Source organism: Nerophis lumbriciformis, linkage group LG39 (assembly GCF_033978685.3).
Source record: "Nerophis lumbriciformis linkage group LG39, RoL_Nlum_v2.1, whole genome shotgun sequence".
Taxonomy (NCBI): Eukaryota; Metazoa; Chordata; class Actinopteri; order Syngnathiformes; family Syngnathidae; genus Nerophis; species Nerophis lumbriciformis.
Genome location: NC_084586.2, coordinates 11,132,501 through 11,155,913, shown reverse-complemented (window position 1 = coordinate 11,155,913; position 23,413 = coordinate 11,132,501). Strand labels below are relative to the sequence as shown.

The 23,413-nt window shown below is 40.5% G+C and overlaps 1 protein-coding gene across 2 annotated transcripts in view; it reads left to right on the top strand.

The window, feature by feature from the left end:
- The first annotated feature begins 1,673 nt into the window (after positions 1-1,673).
- The window catches only part of lg39h10orf90 (linkage group 39 C10orf90 homolog), a 71,618-nt gene continuing 49,878 nt past the window's right edge, over positions 1,674-23,413 (top strand). The window contains exons 1-2 of one of the 2 annotated variants that reach the window (XM_061931819.2): positions 1,674-2,087; positions 22,582-22,648. In XM_061931819.2, the coding sequence (XP_061787803.1) occupies positions 22,639-22,648 (10 nt within the window). In that variant the 5' untranslated portion in view covers positions 1,674-2,087; positions 22,582-22,638. Of the gene's footprint in view, positions 2,088-7,873; positions 7,948-22,581; positions 22,649-23,413 lie in introns of those variants that run through there. The other variant, XM_061931818.2, reaches the window with a different exon arrangement.

Genomic DNA, 23,413 nt, shown 5'->3' with positions numbered 1-23,413 from the left:
TTACAAATCACTGTATGCCAAAACAACCCGTCTAAGAACAGTTTCTTCCCTGAGGCTATCAATCTGATGAACAGTCTTTAATAACTCAAACTATTCTATCACTGTGAATGTACTAACTCATGCTCACTTCATCATCTTTTTGCTGTGTTCTATTCACCACTGCAATATTATTTATTAGCCTCGCACATATTATTTATTTAGGTACTTGTTTATCATTTTAGTTAATCGTTAATATTTATTTTTTTACATTGAACAAGAGCGCTAAGTCTACCAAGTCAAATTTCTTGTGTGTTAAACATACTTGGCCAATAAAGCTGATTGTGATTCCGATAGGAACCGTATAGCAGAGATTAAGTAACCAGAAAGTAACAAGCAGATGAACAAAAATCAGGAAAGACAATAATATCCACACAATACGACAAACACATCTGTCAACCATAGATAAGACACATGTCTTTGAGCTGCAAGTTTTTGGCGACTGGGGCCAAAGCGTCTGAATATTCTGTGGTTTCAGAAGCCACAAACATGAAATCAACGATGCCTGCTTGCCAAGTAGGGACTTTTTCTTTAATTTTATCATTTAGCAGGCAGCAGTGAGGGTTGGACTCCGCCAAGGCTGCCCTTTGTCACCAATTCTGTTCATAACTTTTATGGACAGAATTTCTAGGCGCAGTCAAGGCGTTGAGGGGATCCGGTTTGGTGGCTGCAGGATTAGGTCTCTGCTTTTTGCAGATGATGTGGTCCTGATGGCTTCATCTGGCCAAGATCTTCAGCTCTCACTGGATCGGTTCGCAGCCGAGTGTGAAGCGATTGGGATGAGAATCAGCACCTCCAAGTCCGAGTCCATGGTTCTCGCCCGGAAAAGGGTGGAGTGCCATCTCCGGGTTGGGGAGGAGACCCTGCCCCAAGTGGAGGAGTTCAAGTACCTCGGAGTCTTGTTCACGAGTGAGGGAAGAGTGGATTGTGAGATCGACAGGCGGATCGGTGCGGCATCTTCAGTAATACGGACGCTGTATCGATCCGTTGTGGTGAAGAAGGAGCTGAGCCGGAAGGCAAAGCTCTCAATTTACCGGTCGATCTACGTTCCCATCCTCACCTATGGTCATGAGCTTTAGGTTATGACCGAAAGGACAAGATCACGGGTACAAGCGGCCGAAATGAGTTTCCTCCGCCGAGTGGCGGGGCTCTCCCTTAGAGATAGGGTGAGAAGCTCTGCCATCCGGGGGGAGCTCAAAGTAAAGCCGCTGCTCCTCCATATCGAGAGGAGCCAGATGAGGTGGTTCGGGCATCTGGTTAGGATGCCACCCGATCGCCTCCCTCGGGAGGTGTTTAGGGCACGTCCAACCGGTAGGAGGCCACGGGGAAGACCCAGGACACGTTGGGAAGACTATGTCTCCCAGCTGGCCTGGGAACGCCTCGGGATCCCCCGGGAGGAGCTGGACGAAGTGGCTGGGGAGAGGGAAGGCTGGGCTTCCCTGCTTAGGCTGCTGCCCCCGCGACCCGACCTCGGATAAGCGGAAGAAGATGGATGGATGGATGGATAGCAGGCAGCTACAGTTCTCATCAGTGTATATGTTTCCAAAAACCACAAATGATGCAATACTGATAACTCAGTAGCCAAAGGAGGAGCCTGCTAGACATAATGTTAATATTTACATGTAATACATTTAGAATATACAATAATAGTATGCAATATATTAACATGATACATAATGATAATACACAATAATAATAATAAAGTTGTATAAATAATCAATTTGTAATCAAAGTATAGCCCCTGTATCGTAAAACTAATCTATTACTTTTCCTGCTTAGTTTCTGTTTGCCGCTTGTTACTGGGCATAATTTTGTAGCTGCATTTAATTTGAGAAACATCTTTCCTGTTGTGTTTTTATTTCCCTGCCTTCTCTTGTGTTGTGATGTGTTTCCTCAGCTCATTAGTCTCCAGCGAGGGGCGGACACTAAGGCACACCTGCAACCTATTTCTACCGAGGACTATTTAAGCTCGCCTCCCACAGCTGGCTCTTGTCGGTTAATTTATCCTGCACCTTCCACATGCACGCGCCTGCTTCGCCTCGTCAGTCCTGGTATGTTGTTTTTCCTTAGTCCTGTAATTCCTAACGTTGTTGTGTTTGTTTCCTAGCCTCCTTGAGGCAACAAGGACTTTACCCTGTGTTTAGTGTGCCCTGGCTTCTCCCCCTGCCGACCACTGAGGAACCTGTTTCATTTAAGTATTCATGGTGTGCACTAGTGATGGGTTGATGAGGCGTCATGAAGCGTTTCGACACATTGCAAAACTGTATTGATACTGTGTCGATACTGTGTCACTAAATACTGACATCTGCTGGACATTAAAAATCCCTACAGGCAACCTATGGACCGACTCAACTGACACTGATTTTATGCCCTAGTACAGGGGTCACCAACCTTTTTGAAACCAAAAACTACTTCTTGGGGACTGATTAATGCGAAGGGCTACCAGTTTGATACACACTTAAATAAATAAATATATTGTCATTTGTAAGTTACACGTAAGTGTGATTTAAACAAGAATAGCTAAATAAATAAATTTATATATATAAAAAAATGGGTATGTCTATCTGTCATTCCGTCGTACATTTTTTTTTCCTTTTATGGAAGGTTTTTTGTAGAGAATAAATGATAAATAAAAAAAAACACTTAATTGAACGGTTTAAAAGAGAACACACGAAAAAAATTAAAATAACATTTTGAAACATAGTTTATCTTCAATTTCGACTCTTTAAAATTCAAAATTCAACCGACAAAAAGAAGAGAAAAACTAGCTAATTTGAATCTTTTTGAAAAAATTTAAAAAGATTATTAGTAATTTTTTCTGATTAAGATACATTTTAGAATTTTGATGACATGTTTTAAATTGGTTAAAATCCAATCTGCACTTTGTTAGAATATTTAACAAATTGGACCAAGCTATATTTCTAACAAAGACAAATCAGTATTTCTTCTAGATTTTCCAGAACAAAAATTTTAAAAGAAATTCAAAATACTTTGAAACAAGATTTAAATTTGATTCTACAGATTTTCTAGATTTGCCAGAATCATTTTTTTGAATTTTAATCATAGTAAGTTTGAAGAAATATTTCACAAATATTCTTCGTCGAAAAACCAGAAGCTAAAATATGTATTATTCTTTATAATAAAAAATAAATAAATTTACTTGAACATTGATTTAAATTGTCAGGAAAGAAGAGGAAGAAATTTAAAAGGTAAAAAGGTATATTTGTTTAAAAATCCTAAAATAATTTTGAAGGTTGTATTTTTTCTCTAAAATTGTATATCTAAAAGTAATAAGAAGCAAAGTAAAAAATAAATGAATTTATTTAAACAAGTGAAAACCCATCCATCCATCCATTTTCTACCATGTATTCCAAGTCTTTAAAATATTTTTTGGATTTTCAAATTCTATTTGAGTTTTGTCTCTTTTAGAATTAAAAATGTCGAGCAAAGCGAGACCAGCTTGCTAGTAAATAAATACAATTTAAAAAAATAGAGGCAGCTCACTGGTAAGTGCTGCTCTTTGAGCTATTCTTAGAACAGGCCAGCGGGCGACTGATCTGGTCCTTACGGGCTACCTGGTGACCGCAGGCACCGCGTTGGTGACCCCTGCCCTAGTATATACAATAATATAAACCAAATCATTGTATTTCATTTAGGATTTTTTCATATCTTCATTTAAATAAAAATATATTTGTATCTTTTTTAGATACAGTCAATAAATAATGTGAACATGTATCATAACATGGAAATCTAAGAGAATGTGTTGTGGATGATTGTGGACTGGGAATTTTTTTAATTAAATTTTTTCACACATTTTTATAAAAAAAAAAAAAAAAAGTTTTTCCGACGTATTACATTTTAGACGATTTCTCTTAGTTATTATTTCTCCGGCTGTAGAAAAGAGCCGCTCACAGGGCACAGAGGAGGCGTCAGTGCGACACAGTTCGCGTATCGGTCACGTGACCAAAACAGCTCATGATCGGTCACGTGACTTTCTAAAAGCGGTACGCGCACCGACACAGGGTTTTGCTCTATGAGCTCGACGCATGCGCCGATGCATCGGTGTTGCCGGACCCATCACTACAACAAGGACTTTACCCTAAGTGTGCCCTGGCTTCTCCCCCTGCCGACCACTGAGGAACCTGTTTCATTTAAGTATTCATGGTGTGCACTTCTGCCCCATCGCTTTTTGTTACACTTTTTGGACTCATTAAATGTATTCCCTTTTGTTATTCAAACTTGCCTCCCGTCTCTGCATCCCGTAGTCACCCCCTTGACCAGTTCTTAACACTTTCCTATCCTAAGTACAAAATCATTACTAAACTAGATGAGGCAATGTGTGAATGCTCCAATGCTGAAGTTGAACTGGAATGCTGACAGAATCTAGTATGAATGTAAGAATAGTTAGAATGTTGAAAAGTTTGAATTTCCAGGAATTTGGTTTGGAACTTGGGAAAGTGTTAGTTTGAATGTCCAGGATGAGTGGAATGTGTTGATGTTGGAATGGTTTGAACAGGTTGAAAAATGTGGGGATTGTGCAACTCGGAAAAATGTCCCATTCATTTCAGTGGGAACATCCTGGAAATTTGAGAATTTTGGGAAAAGCAGGATTTTTAAAAAAATTATTAGGAGCATGAATGTCCTGAATGAGCTGAATTAGTTCGTGTTGGAATTGTTTAAATCGGTCTAGAAATGTTGAAGTAGTAACAGTTTCTTAATTGAGAAATTGTATTATGGCATTCCTGGAATTTCGGGAAAACCGGGAATGTTTCTAGTTCCTAAACCAACTAGGTTTTTGTCCTGACTAAGGAAAATGTTTTGACGGTGGAACAGTTGAAATGGGATGAAAAAAGGAAAAGGAGTAGTCAAACGAAAAAGGTTGGAAATAGGGCTTTGGAAAACCAGGAATTGTAGAAAATCCTGGAATCATTTTGTTGGAATAATTGTAAGTTATCACAAAAGAAACGTATTATGAATGCTGTCTTTCGAGGCCTAACAAGAGGAAGAAGGCTCGTAAAACTCCACTGTGATTTCAACACGGACAGATGGCAGGATCTGCTCAACTTCCAGAGGAACTCTCTTTGAAGTGTTAAACGAACTCTCTCTGAAGTATTTCACAAACTCTCTTCCAACTATTTGGTAACCGAGGTCAACGCTATTTACGACCCGCTGCCCTCTTGAAGTTGCCGTGGTCAGGAGACGGGAGGGGTTATCCATTGTCCTCCAACACCTGCCCCAGCTGGATCCAGGAAGAGCCCAGCCCGAGACATCCTCTTCTTGGACTTCAATGAGACCGAAAACAATGACTGTTTTACATACTTCCTATTCCTGCTGTGACATGTGTTGGTGCGTGAACATTGAACATCTGAATAAATGAGGAGACGAAAACCTTCTTCGTCAGAGCGTGGTGCAGGACTGTTCAGAGAGTGCAGTGGCCATGTCTCTCCTCAATATTGAGTCCAAATTGAATTCTGTCTCTGTTTGATTCCTTGCCTTTTGTCTTGTTTAATAGATGTCCTCAGTGTTTGAACGTGACACATTTTGAACTTGGAAATAGAGTAGTTTGAATTACCAGGATGAGTGGAATACGTTGAAGGTGGAATGATTTGAATCGGTTGAAACATGTGGAAATGTTGGAAGTTGGAAAAATGGCCAATTCATTTTGAATGGGAAAAATGTCCCAGAAATCTGGAAATTTTTGGAATTTATCAAGGGAAAACCTGCGATTCCCGAATAGGCTGAACAGTTTTAAGTTGGAACAGTTTGAATCGGGTGAAAAATGTGGAAAAATCTGGAGAAAATAGATGCATTTTGGTGTAGAAAATCATATGTGTGTGAATGCATTCACACAACTAAGTAAATCCCACTTTTCAAAATAATTAAAAAAAACACATTAGTAATGGTTAGTTTATTAACTAGTTTATTCCAACATAGTAATGCTGCCTGAGGCTGACCCAATCAGTGACCACGATACTGAACATCGCGCTCTGACTGGGTTTGTCTCATCGAGTGGCCAATACGACTGTACTATTGATATTCGTAGTTCCTTTCGACATATTTATACTAGAAAATGCTTAACTTATGCCAAAAATATGTTGAATATGAAAAAAAAAAAAATCTGCGAGAGATTGAAGCCGCAAACCTCGAGGCGTGAGGGGGCAAAGGACGACTGTATAGCGCCATAGGGGTGTTTTTCTGTTGTTTATGTACATATTATAATCTAATACTTTGAGGACTCTCTCAATTATGCACCTCCCCTGCCCACACCCCCAGATGGCTAATGTTTTTTTTGGTGCTTTTTATATTCCCTCATAAAACAAGATACAAGCTTTATGCACTGCTGCAACAAAAACAACAAAACATGCATAGGAAACATCTTTACAGGAGTTAGTATATGAGAGGAGATTAATTAAAGCAGTAAACTATGTTGATTACAAAACATACACTTTGAATACATCACTTGGTATTTATATCCAGTCCACTGTTTTGTTATATATTTATTGGCACAATGAGAGGCACTATTTCTAATAAAACTTTATGGATTATAATTAAAAAAAACCTTCAAAACCAGACACAGCACTAATGTCTTAATTTCTTTTGGCTGTCACGGTGACTATAATGAGAATTAAAACACCAGAGGGCGCTGCTGAAGCCACACAAACATTCCATGGAAAAATTGCTTTTATTCCGCGTATTGGCGAAGTCTCATATTCATGTTGAGCCGCCATATTTTAAGTCATTCAGTCCACTGGGAAACTCACACAACAGAAAGTTAATTTGGGTGGTTTTATGAATCTTGCCTCCAGATTGAAGCTAAAACAAAACATGTATGGAGACGCATCATGTGGATGTCTGCAACTTACAAGTTGACTTTGCAGGCAATCACATGGCCCAGATGAAGGCTTCGGGACAGACGAGGCTCATCATCACCCGCGGATCACAAGATCACTGGGATGGGGGATCATGCAAAACAAGGAACGGATTTTGCTGTATGAAAGTCATGCATAACATTTATGAAAATATAATTGGCGCTGTGATCATTGAGAGCCATCCCTGGTGACCTGATTGTCCCGCAACAAAACATTCTGACGATGAAGAATAATGTTTGGATAAATCAACAAGTGTTTTTACCCAGTCTACCCCCCTCCTTGCATCCTCATGTCCTCCTCCCTTGTATGATCAGCCCTTGTGCTCACTAGCTTCTTTGTTTGCCCGAGCATCCCTCACACGCCTTGACTGGAGACAGCGCCCAATAGAACCTCGCTTGTCAAAAGTAGTTTTGCAGAGCGTGGTCCTTCACCACGGCCTGAAACTGGAGACCTTAGAGCAGTTACCCGAGCTGCCTGAGGCATGACTCTCCGGAGGCCAGCTGCTTACCTGCCGACAGGCTGGGGGAGATCCAGAGATGAGTCCCACTCTGAGACTCTTAGCTCCGAGGGGGAGAGATTGTCCTGTCGTTCGCGTCCTCGCCCACGGCCTCGAAGTGCCATTGAAGGCGGACAACTGGACGACTGGCTCCAGCACCATCACAGAATGCAGACTGACCACGATAAAACTCCAGCTTCGAGCGGTCGGACCACCGTCACGCCTAACCTTGATAGAGAAGCAAGTGGACGAACCTGGAGACCGTACAGGAGTCCCTCCTTCAGCGGGGTCTCGTCTTCGTGCGGGAGCCAGTGGGCCAGCTCAATGGGCAGCCAAGAGTCCCTTCAAAGTGAGTTCTTTGTCCCTGTTGAGCGCAGAGGGAGTTTGGAAAGGGTTCATATCACGCAGACGCCCAAGAAGGAACAGTCTAAGGTCAGTTTTCTGGCTCCCGTGAAAACTGGATGGCTCCCAGTCCAGAAACGAGTAATGATGGTGGAGGGTCCTCTGAACCAAAGCCAAATGTCTACGCTTCACTCTCCAACTCAGGTAAGATTCAAAACCTTTGACCCGGGCCGTCCCACCCTATATGCAGATCACGTGCTGTGCATAGGCCTGTTTGTGGCATTAGAAGAAGGGCATGTAAAATGTCAATTAATTAATGACATTTGAATTTCATATGAAATTTTACCATGAACGTGATCTTAACCCCTTACTGCTCTGTCACTAACAAGAATATAGAGTTGTACCTCGACTTACAGGTGCCCTTGCTTACGAGTATTTTGTGATACAAGCTGCCTCTCAGCTTTTTGGTATGCTTTAAGTTGCGAGTATAGATTTGAGTTACAACTTACAACCATCTTAATGGAGAAAGCGAGAAGCGCAGAGAAAAAGGAGTGGTCGACATCCACCAAATCAGAGAAACAAACCCTGAGTGACAAGACCGTTTGATCGCAGCACCGCCAGTCTGACCGCAGCACAGTTAGTTCGACTGCAGCACACGAAGCAGGAGCCAGCCTCCACCCCATGCAAGCAGAGACAACAAACATCCAAACAACAAATGTTTTATCCATAAAAAAAGGGAAGGAGCCAATTCTTCAGTTGGTTCTGTCTTCTCACTATACAAACTGGACGATTAAGCATACCCATCCGTTACAGGACATTGATACAACGTTGATTATACATACAAACATATCCTTTAAAACTGACTTCGAAACAATGTTGCAAAACAGTTGTATTTGTAAATTGAGACAATGTTGATGTCTAACTTTGGATCCACGTTGTTGGTTGGGAAATGGCCAGATTTTAACGGTCAAATTAACACCACAACCTGACATTGATTATAGGTTGTCAAAAAGTATGTTGTTTCAACGTTGTATTTGTGTTGTAGAATTTTGGTCGGGGAATGACCAAAATTCAATGGTCAGAACAATGTCAGAAACCATCATTGATTAAACGTTGTCAAAAAGCATGTTGTTCCAAGGTCAAAGGGGAACTGCACTATTTTTGGAGTTTTGCCTATTGTTCAAAATCATTATGAAAGACGGATGGATGTTATTTGAATTTTTTTGCATTCTAAATATTAAATACATGCGATCAAAGGTTTGCTTACAATGGAGCCTATGGGAGCCATGCAATTCTGCCTACAAACCCCTTAAAAAAACATCCAAACACCTCCATTGAGGTTTTATATACACAATGTAATGTAGTCCATCCATCCATCCATCCATCTTCTTCCGCTTATCCGAGGTCGGGTCGTGGGGGCAGCAGCCTAAGCAGGGAAGCCCAGACTTTCCTCTCCCCAGCCACTTCGTCCAGCTCCTCCCGGGGGATCCCGAGGCGTTCCCAGGCCAGCCGGGAGACATAGTCTTCCCAACGTGTCCTGGGTCTTCCCCGTGGCCTCCTATCGGTTGGACGTGCCCTAAACACCTCCCGAGGGAGGCGTTCGGGTGGCATCCTGACCAGATGCCCGAACCACCTCATCTGGCTCCTCTCGATGTGGAGGAGCAGTGGCTTTACTTTGAGCTCCCCCCGGATGGCAGAGCTTCTCACCCTATCTCTAAGGGAGAGCCCCGCCACCCGGCGGAGGAAACTCATTTCGGCCGCCTGTACCCGTGATCTTGTCCTTTCGGTCATAACCCAAAGCTCATGACCATAGGTAAGGATGGGACCGTAGATCGACCGGTCAGCTCCTTCTTCACCACAACGGATCGATACAGCGTCCGCATTACTGAAGATGCCGCACCAATCCGCCTGTCGATCTCACGATCCACTTTTCCCTCACTCGTGAACAAGACTCCTAGGTACTTGAACTCCTCCACTTGGGGCAGGGTCTCCTCCCCAACCCGGAGATGGCACTCCACCCTTTTCCGGGCGAGAACCATGGACTCGGACTTGGAGGTGCTGATTCTCATCCCAGTCGCTTCACACTCGGCTGCGAACCGATCCAGTGAGAGCTGAAGATCCTGGCCAGATGAAGCCATCAGGACCACATCATCTGCAAAAAGCAGAGACCTAATCCTGCAGCCACCAAACCAGATCCCCTCAACGCCTTGACTGCGCCTAGAAATTCTGTCCATAAAAGTTATGAACAGAATCGGTGACAAAGGGCAGCCTTGGCGGAGTCCAACCCTCACTGGAAACGTGTCCGACTTACTGCCGGCAATGCGGACCAAGCTCTGACACTGATCGTACAGGGAGCGGACAGCCACAATCAGACAGTCTGAAACCCCATACTCTCTGAGCACTCCCCACAGGACCTCCCGAGGGACACGGTCAAATGCCTTCTCCAAGTCCACAAAGCACATGTAGACTGGTTGGGCAAACTCCCATGCACCCTCAAGAACCCTGCCGAGAGTATAGAGCTGGTCCACAGTTCCATGACCAGGACGAAAACCACACTGTTCCTCCTGAATCCGAGGTTCAACTATCCGGCGGTAATGTAGTCACGGGGACATTTATAATAACATTAATATTTATGTATGTTGATCATTTTAAGCATACGCAGCGCATTAATAAAAAAAAAAACATCACAATGTTTGCTTTTTTTTCCATCACTGATTATTACTCACTGCAGACTTTATGAGAGCCAACAAACATAATGAAACATCACTTACTGTACAAGGTCTGCTGTCATTTTGAATGCCGACTGCTAGAATGTTCATATATTCCCATTTAAATGAAAAATTACTCATAATCCTTGCAAAAGAAACGGGATGGGGAGGAAGGGGAGCCAATCGTCTTTTTGTGTCCTTCCGGCTAATTTCGAGTCCTAAATGTACCAACTTGTCGGAATACCTACTCAGACGTCTTCTGAACAGGTGAGATGCATGATTTATGATCTACAATAAACTTACAGGGAGCAAGGAAGCGAGGAAGCAGCAGACCACTCGATGATGTAAACATAGGGACACACGCTGCTATAAATAGTTTGTTTGCGTTAGCTCTTTTAATAACAATATCACTAATACTTCATTAATATTCAAGTCACGAAATGTAAATGGAGTTTTGATGGCGCTTTTTGAATGGTTATTTATTGGATTTTATGGTCGAAATAGAGGAGCTACCAATGGCGGACTTTTATTTACGTTTATTTATTATTTAGAATGCATTAAAAAAAAATCAGTTCGTCGTCATGTCATTTATAATGATTGTGAAAGATAAGCAAAATTCCCAAAAAAGTGCAGTTCCCCTTTAAGTTTGAGTTGCTCATCGCCAGGAGCTAATTCAACAAGTTCTCAACGTTGTTGCAATGTCTTGTGCCTGCTGAGTTCTCTTTAGTACACAAAACTTGCTGTCAACTCCAACCTTGAGTCAGTCACTCAATCACATTCATGCGCAACATAAACAATGATTCCCTAGTTCCTATTGTTACACGACGGAGAAACAGCAACGCAAGTCTGCTCTCCAAGGTAAATGCTGAACAATATTATTACATTCTTTCAAAAAAACTACTGTAGTTGTTTGTACTATATGCTGTTGTATTGTTTTTCAAAGACCATTTCCTATCTAAAAGTTTGTTTTTCTTTTTAAAAGGCATGCTACATGTTAAAATTGTGGTGTTTGTGGGGGCCAAGCAGGGACTAAATTGATTTCAATGGGCGGAGCTGATTTGAGGTATGAATGTTTTGAGTTACGAGCTCGGTCGGGAACCAATTGAGCTCATAAGTTAAGGTACCACTCTAATAGCAAATTACCCCAGACATTCTTACTGTTTCCGGAGGCACGAAGCACTAGTAATGGTCTTGAAAGGTAGTTCAAACCCTGGGCGGAGTTTATTTTTATCTTATGTTTTAAATATGCTAAGTCGGTTAATTTGAACAAAAAAAATATGACTTTCCTTTAAACATGTTTTAGTACAAAAAATGCACCAAATTAAATTCTAATTTGATTAAAAAAGTAGAAAAATCGTTTTACATAAATAAAGTGTGAAGAAATGTTTTAATTCTCTAAATAAATAAATTAGGTTCCCCAATTAAGCCACTGACGGTATACAGAATTAGAATCAGAAATACTTTATTAATCCCCGAGGGGGACATTAAGATTTTCAGCACAATGTCACGACTGGGTCTGTGGCGTGGTTTGTTTCCCAAGGTGCAAAAGATTTGGACCATACGTGGCATGAAGGGGAGTACATGATTTATTTAAACACTATAACTACAAAAAAAAAGGATCAAACAAAAGGCGCGCACAGGGGCGGAAGTACAAAACTTGACTATAAACACAAAACTTGCACAAAGGCAGAAACTATGAACAATTAAACAAACTATGGCATGAATAAAGAAAACTTACTTGGACAAGAAACCGGCATGAAAAAAGAGCAGCAAGGGTCTTAAGGGTGTGTGGAGAGTGTGGAGAAGCAAAAATGCGGGATGTCACCAGAAAGACAAACTGAAAACAATGAACTTAAATACTACAGACATGATTAACGAAAACAGGTGCGTGACTCAAAACGTGAAACAGGTGCGTGGCGTGACAGGTGAAAACTAATGGGTTGCTATGGTGACAAACAAGAGTGCACAATGAGTCCAAACGTGGAACAGGTGAAACTAATGGGCAATCATGGAAACAAGACAAGGGAGTGAAAAGCCAGAAACTAAAGAGTCCAATAACTAAACAAAACATGACTAAAACAAAACATGATTACACAGACATGACACACAATCCCATTCAAGAGCAGACAAGCATTACAGGGAGACAGAACAGGAGCGCTGACGGGTCTGCCAACTTCCGGCGCCCCTTACACAAAAGGTGAAAAATCATACAAAATCATAACTGATTCTAATATTTTATTACCAATGAGTAACATAGCAAAGTGTTTGTTTTCCTAGTGTGAGCGTCACAATCTTTACCCAAATGTGGAAGAGGTGGGCCTGAGCCTAGTATGATTGCAGTATTAATGCTGGCTGTAGAGCAGCTTAACCTATTGTTACTATAACAATCTACAAGGTTAATACAGTTTGCTTCTCTTTCTTCCCCTCCATTTATCTGCTTTCAATTTGCAATTCAAATTATAATTACATATATGTATTGTTGCATTTGACACAATTGTATTGTTAATAATAGAGGTAAATATTTGTTATTATTCATGATCAATAGTGCTTTTTCTATTGGTATTTGTACTGCTCCATTTGTAGTGTAATAGTGTTCATTGTCGTTTCTGTGGTATAAATATTTATCTCACTAAATGCTTCTTTGCTATGACTTTTACTATCATATTTGTACATATCCTATTCGTTGATGCTGTTCTGTTGTTGTTGTTTTTGTCTCTTTGTCTCATCCCCCTCTTGTCCCCGCAATTTCCCCCTCTGTCTTCCTTATTTTTCTCTTTCCATCCCCTCCTGCTCCGGCCCAGCTGCACCAAATAATAACATAAATCCATTTATTAAAGTCAAATACAAATAAGGCAATAAGAGAAGTATCCCACACTTCTCTTTTGTAAAGTAAATCTGTACAGCCGATATGGGCATCTACATCAGGGGTGCTCACACGTTTTCTGCAGGCGAGCTACTTTTCAATTGATCAAGTCGTGGGGATCTACCTCATTCATATATATAATTTATATTTACTTATTTATGAAATATATGTTTTTGTTAACAAGTTAAAGGTGTTTAATGATCATGCAAGCATGTTTAACACATATAGTTAATATTGTTAATACATTAAAGGTGTTTAATGATAATACAAGTATGTTTAATACATGTAGTTAATATTGTTAACAAGTTAAAGGTGTTTAAAGATAATGCAAGTATGTTTAACACATATAGTTAATATTGTTAACAAGTTAAAGGTGGTTAAAAATAATACAAGCATGTTTAACACAAATAGTTAATATTGTTAACAACTTAAAGGTGGTTAAAGATAAAACAAGCATGTTTAACACATATAGTTAATATTGTTAACAACTTAAAGGTGGTTAAAGATAATACAAGCATGTTTAACACATATAGTTAATATTGTTAACAACTTAAAGGTGGTTAAAGATAATACAAGCATGTTTAACACATATAGTTAATATTGCTAACAACTTAAAGGTGGTTAAAGATAATACAAGCATGTTTAACACATATAGATTCCTTTCTTTCATGAAGACAAGAATATAAGTTGGTGTATTACCTGATTGTGATGACTTGCATTGATTGGAATCAGACAGTGGTGATGATAACGTCCGCATTTTCGAATGGAGGAGAAAAAAAGTCCTCCTTTCTGTCCAATACCACATGAAAGTGGTTGGTTTTTGGCATCTTATTTGTCCAGCTTCCGTACTCCTTTGTATACACTTTACAAGAAATACATTGTCGGCAAACTCCGTAGCTTGCTAGCTTGTGCACGCCAGCTTTCTGAGACTCTTATTTTGGTAGCGCAGGCAGGATGAAGCAGAGCTTTTATTGTGCAACTGTGCAGTCGGTCTTTGGAGTTTTGACGACAGGTACGGCGCCAGAGTCTGTTGAAATAAAGTGTTTCTCGCCTTCCAGTCGGTAATTTTAATGAGCTGGCAAAAGCCAGCGTCATCTCAGAAGACCCTCGGGTGCCGTGAATGTCAATCAAGTGACGAAAGTGACGTCATAGTGAAGATTTATGATCGCTCATTTTTAGGACTATTTTTTTAATGCCTGGCTGGTGATCGACTGACACACCCTCCGAGATCGACCGGTAGATCGCGATCGACGTAATGAGCACCCCTGATCTACATCAACAATATGATTTGCCCGAGTAGCTGGACAGGACGAAAACAAAAACAAAGAGCAGTGCTAGTGTGGACTAGCAGGAGACAGAGGAGTCCAGTAATATCCTTTTGAAGTATTATGTATCATACTCACATTAGGAAATATGTGCAAGGCCTGGGCACACCTAAAGATCGTTCTTTGTTTGTATGACTTGTGTGAGAGCTTCAATTCGTACAAAAGATGATTGCAGTACTAGTGCTGAGTGCAGGAGTCAGGTGAGTTCAGTAATTGTTCCTATGAGATATGACGGTACTGTACCCCTTTGTCTGACTGTGAGCAATCCCCGATTGTGACTGCGGTCACACAAAAGAGAAAACAGAGTGATTGCAGCCTCTTTAAAGCAGATGTCGCTACCTTGATGTAGGCGTCTTTATTCTTTTGCGTCAGAGCACCTTTTGAAGCGCGCCTGTTTCCGGGGGATTTGTCAGGGAAATCCTCTCAGGCTTTGTGAGGCCTGTACAAGTCTTAAGGGTAAGAATTGCAAAAGTGGAGACTTTAAAAAGAAAAAGTGCCATCGAGAGCCATTTGGGATCAGGCAGAGTTCTGGCATCCTTTTGAAAAGAGCTTACACTGCAGGACCTCCGCACATTATTCCAAAAGGTTTATGGGCCATTTGGAGCTGCGGCGGGAGAGCTTGAGCTCGTTGCTCCGAGAAGCTAGTCGATGTGCGGCACTTTCATGGAAACTATGATACAGTGAAGTGAAGGTGGGACTTTACAGTCCATTGGTTGCGGGACTGCAACAACAGACAATGCCACTATGTCCTTGGTGATTCCCATATGGATCTAACATAATAGTGAGAGTCCAGTCCATAGTAGGACCAGCAGGAGACCATCCCGAGCAGAGATGGGTCAGCAGCAGATGTCCCCAACCGATACACAGGCGAGCGGTCCACCCCGGGTCCCGACTCTGGACAGCCAGCACTTCATTCATGGCTACCGGACCTGTGTCCATACTTGCCAACCTTGAGACCTCCGATTTCGGGAGGCGGGGGGGGTGGTGGTGGTTGGGGTCGTGGTTAAGAGGGGAGGGGTATATTTACAGCTAGAATTCACCAACTCAAGTATTTCATATATATATAAGAAATACTTGACGAAATACTAAGTCAAGTATTTCATATATATATATATATATATATATATATATATATATAAGAAATACTTGACTTTCAGTGAAATCTAGCTATAAATATATATTTATTTTATTATATATATATATATATATATATATATATATATATATATATATATATATATATATATATATATATATAAGAAATACTTGATGAAATACTAAGTCAAGTATTTCAGTCATATATATATATATATATATATATGTATGTGTGGGGAAAAAAAATCACAAGACTATTTCATCTCTACAGGCCTGTTTCATGAGGGGGGTACCCTCAATCGTCAGGAGATTTTTTTTTCCTGACGATTGAGGGTACCCCCCTCATGAAACAGGCCTGTAGAGATGAAATAGTCTTGTGATTTTTTTTCCCCACACATACATATATTGCGCTCTACTACGGTATCGAGCACTATTTTTTGGATAACCTTATTAAGACATATATATATATATATGTATATATATATATATATATATGAAATATTTGACTTAGTATTTCGTCAAGTATTTCATATATATATATATATATATAGAAGAAATACTTGACGATATACTAAGTAAAGTATTTCATATATATATATATATATATATATATATATATATATATATATATATATATATATATATATAATAAAAGAAATATATATTTATAGCTAGAATTCACTGAAAGTCAAGTATTTCTTATATATATATATATGTGTGTGTATATATATATATATATATATATATATATATATATATATATATATATATATATATATATATATATATATATGTATATATATATATATATATATATATGAAATACTTGACTTAGTATTTCGTCAAGTATTTCTTATATATATATATATATATATATATATATATATATATATGAAATACTTGACTTAGTATTTCGTCAAGTATTTCTTATATTTCTTATATATATATATATATAAAACCTGATTGCCCCCTCAACGGGGGATGCTTACAAACATCAGTTGTCTACCAATCTAAGGTAATACGCAAGGACATTAACACATCCGACACATATGTAGGATTAACCGAGGGTGAATTCAAAACCAGGTGGAACAACCACAAGGCTTCTTTCAGGAACAAAAACCTGCGAAATACCACAGAACTCAGCAAACACATTTGGGACCTCAAAGACAATAATGTTGAATATTCAATAACATGGCAAATTCTTGCATCCAGCACACCTTACCATAGTGGTAATAAAAGATGCAACCTATGCTTGAAAGAGAAACTGTTTATTATCTACCGTCCAGACCTGTCATCCCTCAACAAGCGCAGCGAAATTGTAACAACATGCCGCCATAGACGGAAACACCTCCTAGGTAACACATGAACCAATCACCACGCCCCTAGGCCAGCCTGTACCCACCCACTCTGTGCCCTATATAAACCATGGTATGCGAATGCTCCCATTAAAATCTCCTGATGATTGAGGGTACCCCCCTCATGAAACAGGCCTGTAGAGATGAAATAGTCTTGTGATTTTTTTTCCCCACACATACATATATATATATATATATATATATATATATATATATATATATATATATATATAAGAAATACTTGACTTTCAGTGAATTCTAGCCATAAATATATATTTCTTTTATTTTATATATATATATATATATATATATATATATATATATATATATATATATATATATATATATATATATATATATATATGTATGTATATATTTATATATATAAGATAAATACTTGAATTTCAGTGTTCATTTATTTACACATAAACACACACATAACACTCATCTACTCATTGTTGAGTTAAGGGTTGAATTTTCCATCCTTGTTCTATTCTCTGTCACTATTTTTCGAACCATGCTGAACACCCTCTCTGATGATGCATTGCTGTGTGGCACGCACAAAAGTGCTTTCATCAAATGCACTAGATGGCAGTATTGTCCTGTTTAAGAGTGTCACAACATTGCTGTTTACGGCAGACGAACTGCTTTACGGTAGACAAAAACGTGACTGCTGTTGTTGTGTGTTGTTGCCGCGCTGGGAGGACGTTAATGAAACTGTCTAACAATAAACCCACATAAGAAACCAAGAACTTGCCCTCGATCATTCTACAGTTATAACGTGATTGGGCAGGTACGCTGTTTATATTGTGGGTTAGCGGACTCAGGTCCGCATGGACCTGAGTCCGCCTGAATTTCGGGAGATTTTCGGGAGAAAATTTGTCCCGGGAGATTTTCGGGCAAGCCTCTGAATTTCGAGAGTCTCCCGGAAAATCCGGGAGGGTTGGCAAATATGCCTGTGCCCCCCCCCCCCCCCCCCCCCTCCACAAGGGAGAAGGGGGCAGAGGAGAAAAGAAAAGAAACGGCAGATCAACTGGTCTAAAAGGGGGGTCTATTTAAAGGCTAGAGTAAACAAATGAGTTTTAAGATGGGACTTAAATGCTTCTACTGAGCTGGCATCTCTAACTGTTACCGGGAGGGCATTCCATAGTACTGGAGCCCGAATAGAAAACGCTCTATAGCCCGCAGACTTTTTTTGGGCTCTGGGAATCACTAATAAGCCGGAGTTCTTTGAACGCAGATTTCTTGCCGCGACATATGGTACAATACAATCGGCAAGATAGGTTGGAGCTAGACCGTGTAGTATTTTATACGAAGGCAGTAAAACCTTAAAGTCACATCTTAAGTGCACAGGAAGCCAGTGCAGGTGAGCCAGTATAGGCGTAATATAATCAAACTTTCTTGTTCTTGTCAAAAGTCCAGCAGCCGCATTTTGTACCAACTGTAATCTTTTAATGCTAGACATAGGGAGACCCGAAAATAATACGTTACAGTAATCGAGACGAGACGTAACGAACGCATGAATAGTCAAGACAAGTCGCCACCTCATCACAGGGCCAACACAGATAGACAGACAACATTCACACTCACATTCACACACTAGGGCCAATTTACCTAAATCAGGGGTCGGCTCTTTGATCACTCTGATGCGGCTCAGCAGCTAGCTTGCTGAACCCCCCAATTTTCCCGTGAGACTTCCGGATTTCAGTGCCTCTCGCAGAAAACTCCCGGGCTTAATATTCACCGATTTTCACCCTTACGGCTATAATAAGGGCGTGCCATGATGGTACAGCATTTAGCTCCCTCTACAATTTGTACAAATAGTGTGCCAGCCCAGCCTTTTCTTGTATGCATCTTCTGCTTGCACACGTGAGTGACAGCAAGGCATACTTGGTCAACAGCCACACAGGTTACACTGACGGTGGTCATATAAAACAACTTTAACACTCTTACTAATAATGCGCCACACTTTGAACCAAAACCAAACAAGAATGACAAACACATTTCGGGAGAACATCTGCACCTTAACACAACATAAACACAACAGAACAAACACCCAGAATCCCATGCAGCCCTGACTCTTCCGGGCTACATTATACACCCCTGCTACCACCATACCCCCCCCCCCCCTCTGTGCGTCGGTTGAGGTGGGCGGGGTTTGGTAGCGGGGGGTGTATTATCCCGGAAGAGTTAGGGCTGCATGGGATTCTGGGTATTTGTCCTGTTGTGTTTATGTTGTGTTACGGTGCAGATGTTCTCCCGAAATTTGTTTGTCATTCTTGTTTGGTGTGGGTTCACAGTGTGGCGCATTATTAGTAAGAGTGTTAAAGTTTTTTGTTTTTTTATACCGCCACCGTCAGTGTGACCTGTGTGGTTGTTGACCAAGTATGCCTTGCTGTCACCTACGTGGGCAAGCGGAGGCCCCATACAACGTGTGGCTGATCAGCCACGTTGGCTGTAGTGGGCGCTATATGCTGCATCATCACGACGCGCATGACGCTGACAAGCGCCATTCATTAAAAACCCGCGTGCCGCACCAGCTTTCAAATTCCACATAAAAGTGTGGGCAGCGTGTCTGAGGTTATACATAGCACAAAGCAAAAAAAAAAACTTTGTATGCAGTGTTATTTCATTTAAAATTTCAAAAAAATGTTGCGGCTCCCATTGTTTTCTATAATTTGTGAAACTGGTCAAAATGGCTCTTTAACTGGTAAAGGTTGCCGACCCCTGACCTAAATCATTACATATATATACATTTATAACATAATGTACAACTTTCCATCAAAAAAGAGAAAACATGCCTAGTTTAAATGTTAATTAAAATAAACACAAACAGGAAACATGCCCTCTGTCTGGCTTTTTAACATTTCTTTTAAGTTGCGTACCATGTACAAAATAAGGGGGAAAAGACAGGGAACAAATACAATAATGATGGTTGATAAACACCATAATATAGACTCTAATGGGGACTTTTCTACACAGGATAAAATACTGTTTTAACAGAGTGGCAACAAGACAATAACTTGGCCAAAGGAAAAGTGCAGACATTGCCAAACTCCATCTTTACATGATCAATACAACTGAACATATTTAAAGTCAACATATTTCCTGACTGTGGAACATAGTCTAACACAGTGTTTTTCAACCATTTTTGAGCCAAGGCACATTTTTTGCGTTGAAAAAATCCGGAGGCACACTACCAGCAGACATCATTTAAAAAACTAAACTCAGTTGACAGTAAAAAGTCGTTGTCGCAATTGTTGGATATGAATTTAAACCATAACCAAGCATGCATCAATACAGCTCTTGTCTCAAAGTAGGTGTACTGTCACATCACCCCCTGACTTATTTGGAGTTTATTGCTGTTTTCCTATGTGTAGTGTTTTACTTCTTGTCTTGCGCTCCTATTTTAATGGCTTTTTCTCTTTTTTTTGGTATTTTCCTGTAGCAGTTTCATGTTTTCCTTTGAGCAATATTTCCCACATCTACTTTGTTTTAGCAATCAAGAAGATTTTAGTTGTTTTTATCCTTTTTTGTGGGGAGATTGTTGATTGTCATGTTGCTCCACAGTAAGTCTTTGCTGTCGTCCAGCATTCTGTTTTTGTTTACTTTGTAGCCAGTTCAGTTTTAGTTTCGTTCTGCATAGTCTTCCCTGAGCTTCAATTACTTTTCTTAGGGGCACTCACCTTTTGTTTATTTTTGGTTTAAGCATAGACACCTTTTTACCTGCACACTGCCTCCCGCTGTTTCCGACATCTACAAAGCAATTAGCTACCGGCTGCCACCTACTGATATGGAAGAGTATTACACAGTTACTCTGCCGAACTCTAGACAGCACCGACACTCAACAACAACACATCATTTGCAGACTATAATTACTTGTTTGCAAAAAATATTTTTAACCCAAATAGGTGAAACTAGATAATCTCCATACGGCACACCAGACAGTATCTCACGGCACACTAGTGTGTCGCGGCACAGTGGTTGAAAAACACTGGTCTAACAAAATGAAATTCCCCCCCCCCAACTCTGACATTTCAAATTCTTAAAAGGTAACAATGTTCATGGAACTGAGAGTGTTCGTATGGAACCAACTTTCCCCAACAAGAGTCCATTACTATGAACTATCTGTCATTTAGCTGGGGACACCCTACAACTCGGGTTAGAGTGCTCGCCCTGAGATCGGTAGGTTGTGAGTTCAAACCCCGGCCGAGTTATACCAAAGACTATAAAAACGGGACCCATTGCCTCCCTGCTTGGCACTCAGCATCAAGGGTTGGAATTGGGGGTTAAATCACCAAATGATTCCCTAGCGCGACCACTGCTGCTGCTCACTGCTCCCCTCACCTCCCAAGGGGTGAACATGGAGATGGGTCAAATGCAGAGGATAATTTCACCACATCTAGTGTGTCTGACTTTCGTTGAGACTTTAATTTAACTTTAATAAACGCAATCGAAGACGAAGAATATTAATAAACAAAGCAATTTCAATAGGACCTTTAAAGCCTTTGTCCCGTGTGTATCTATATGTGATTAAAAAAAAAAAAAAAAAAAAAAAAAAAATGGGGCCCCGAATTTCTTTTAATGGCGGCTCCCCCTGTGCTGTCACTGTTGTGACTCCAGTTTTCTCCAACTTACAACTTTCTTTGGCCCCAAATTGGGTTATTTTGCCAATTTTACTCAAGTTGTCACCAACATGTGGTATTATTTTGTTTGGGCATCACATTGGGAGGAGGATAGGACAATTTCAGGGGACCCAACAATAGGTACATTACAAAAAAGCTGCCCGTGGGAGCCCCATTTTGTGTGCTTGCAAACTGTTGCAAGCCTTTGTCCACAAACTTAGTCACTGCTCGATGACATCCTTCGTTCCTGACCGATTGGTCCTCTTTGATAGTACCAAAAATGGCACTATCGACCCTGAAAAAAATCTAAATTGCAAAAATTAAAAAGAAGGAACATCAATCCTCAACAAAACTTCTGGAGCTTCCGCTTCTTCGTGCTGTTAACTATTTGTCTGGTTGCACACGCTGGAAAGGAGTAGCAAGACTAATAATTAATTTTAATTTAGCGAGAATAATGAATTTATTGACATTGCGGCGTGAACGCCAATGTGTTTACTTCGCAATTAAAACGCAGTCTCAAAGGAATATAACCTGCGGAGGCACTTTCTGAAGAAACTTCGATGTCCGACCCCTGAGTTCTTGGGTTCTTGAAACTGCGGCCCTCCTCTTTATGTAGTTGAATAGCTCTGTCTTAATGAAATAGCAACCTCGGAATTATTACAAGTAGCGCTGTTGCGATCTTTTCTTGTAAAATTTCAGGGGCCCCATTACAAAAAAGCAACAATAGCTGCCCGGGGGAGCCCCATTTTTTGTGCTTTACGGCACAACACGTCACACCCTCGTGACTCCGCAACCCCACAGCAAGGCGAATAGTTTCAGGACTGGTTTAAAGTGAGGCCTCTTACATTTCTATTATTTTGTTTACAGGTGAAACTGAAGCAACCCATCACTCCGACATTTCAGAAGAGTGGAGGAAGCGTCAACATGCACCAAGGTTTGTGCTTTATTTGGCTCAAATGCTGCTTTGTCACCTAATTAAAAAGAAGTGCATGTGAGTCATACACAATTAATGAAATCCATTTTTAAAGAGCTGACATAACAGATGACGGGAACACAGACTTATATCAAGGCTGACAAGAGTCACTTAGCATTGCAGTGTCGGTCCTCAGTCAAAAACCGATTGGACCGCATGATCAAAACGATGAAGTCCATTTGGAGAGAGGCAGTCGAGGCCACCAGAAACTAGGATCAGAAAAATGTGACAAGGGAAGATAGGAAGCTAGAGGCGTGAAGATGAGACCAGAGATGCAGACTGATTGGAAAAAGAGCCCCACTAATCTTTGAACATTGCAGTGCTTCACTGGGACTGATTCTATCCCAGCTTTGATCACCTCTACCTCCTTGGTCTTGTTGATACATCGACTGTCCCGTCGAGACCCGGGCTGCTTGAAGGACTAAGTAATCCATCCTGGAAAAAAAGGCCACCGAAAGAGCCCACAACATTGTGACTTAAATCTCAGTATTTGTGCTTAAAACATCAGGAGACATTTATAAGCACTTTAAAATGTTGTTACTCAGCGGTTAAACTAAACTCAGACCTCGGTTTTTGTTAGTAACTGTGTCATGGTCCCAAGACACTTTTTGGGTCGATTGGGTTTGTTTCCCTTAGTCATACTTGCCAACCCTCCCGGATTTTCCGGGAGACTCCCGAAATTCAGGGCCTCTCCCGAAAACCTCCCGGGACAAATTTTCTCCCGAA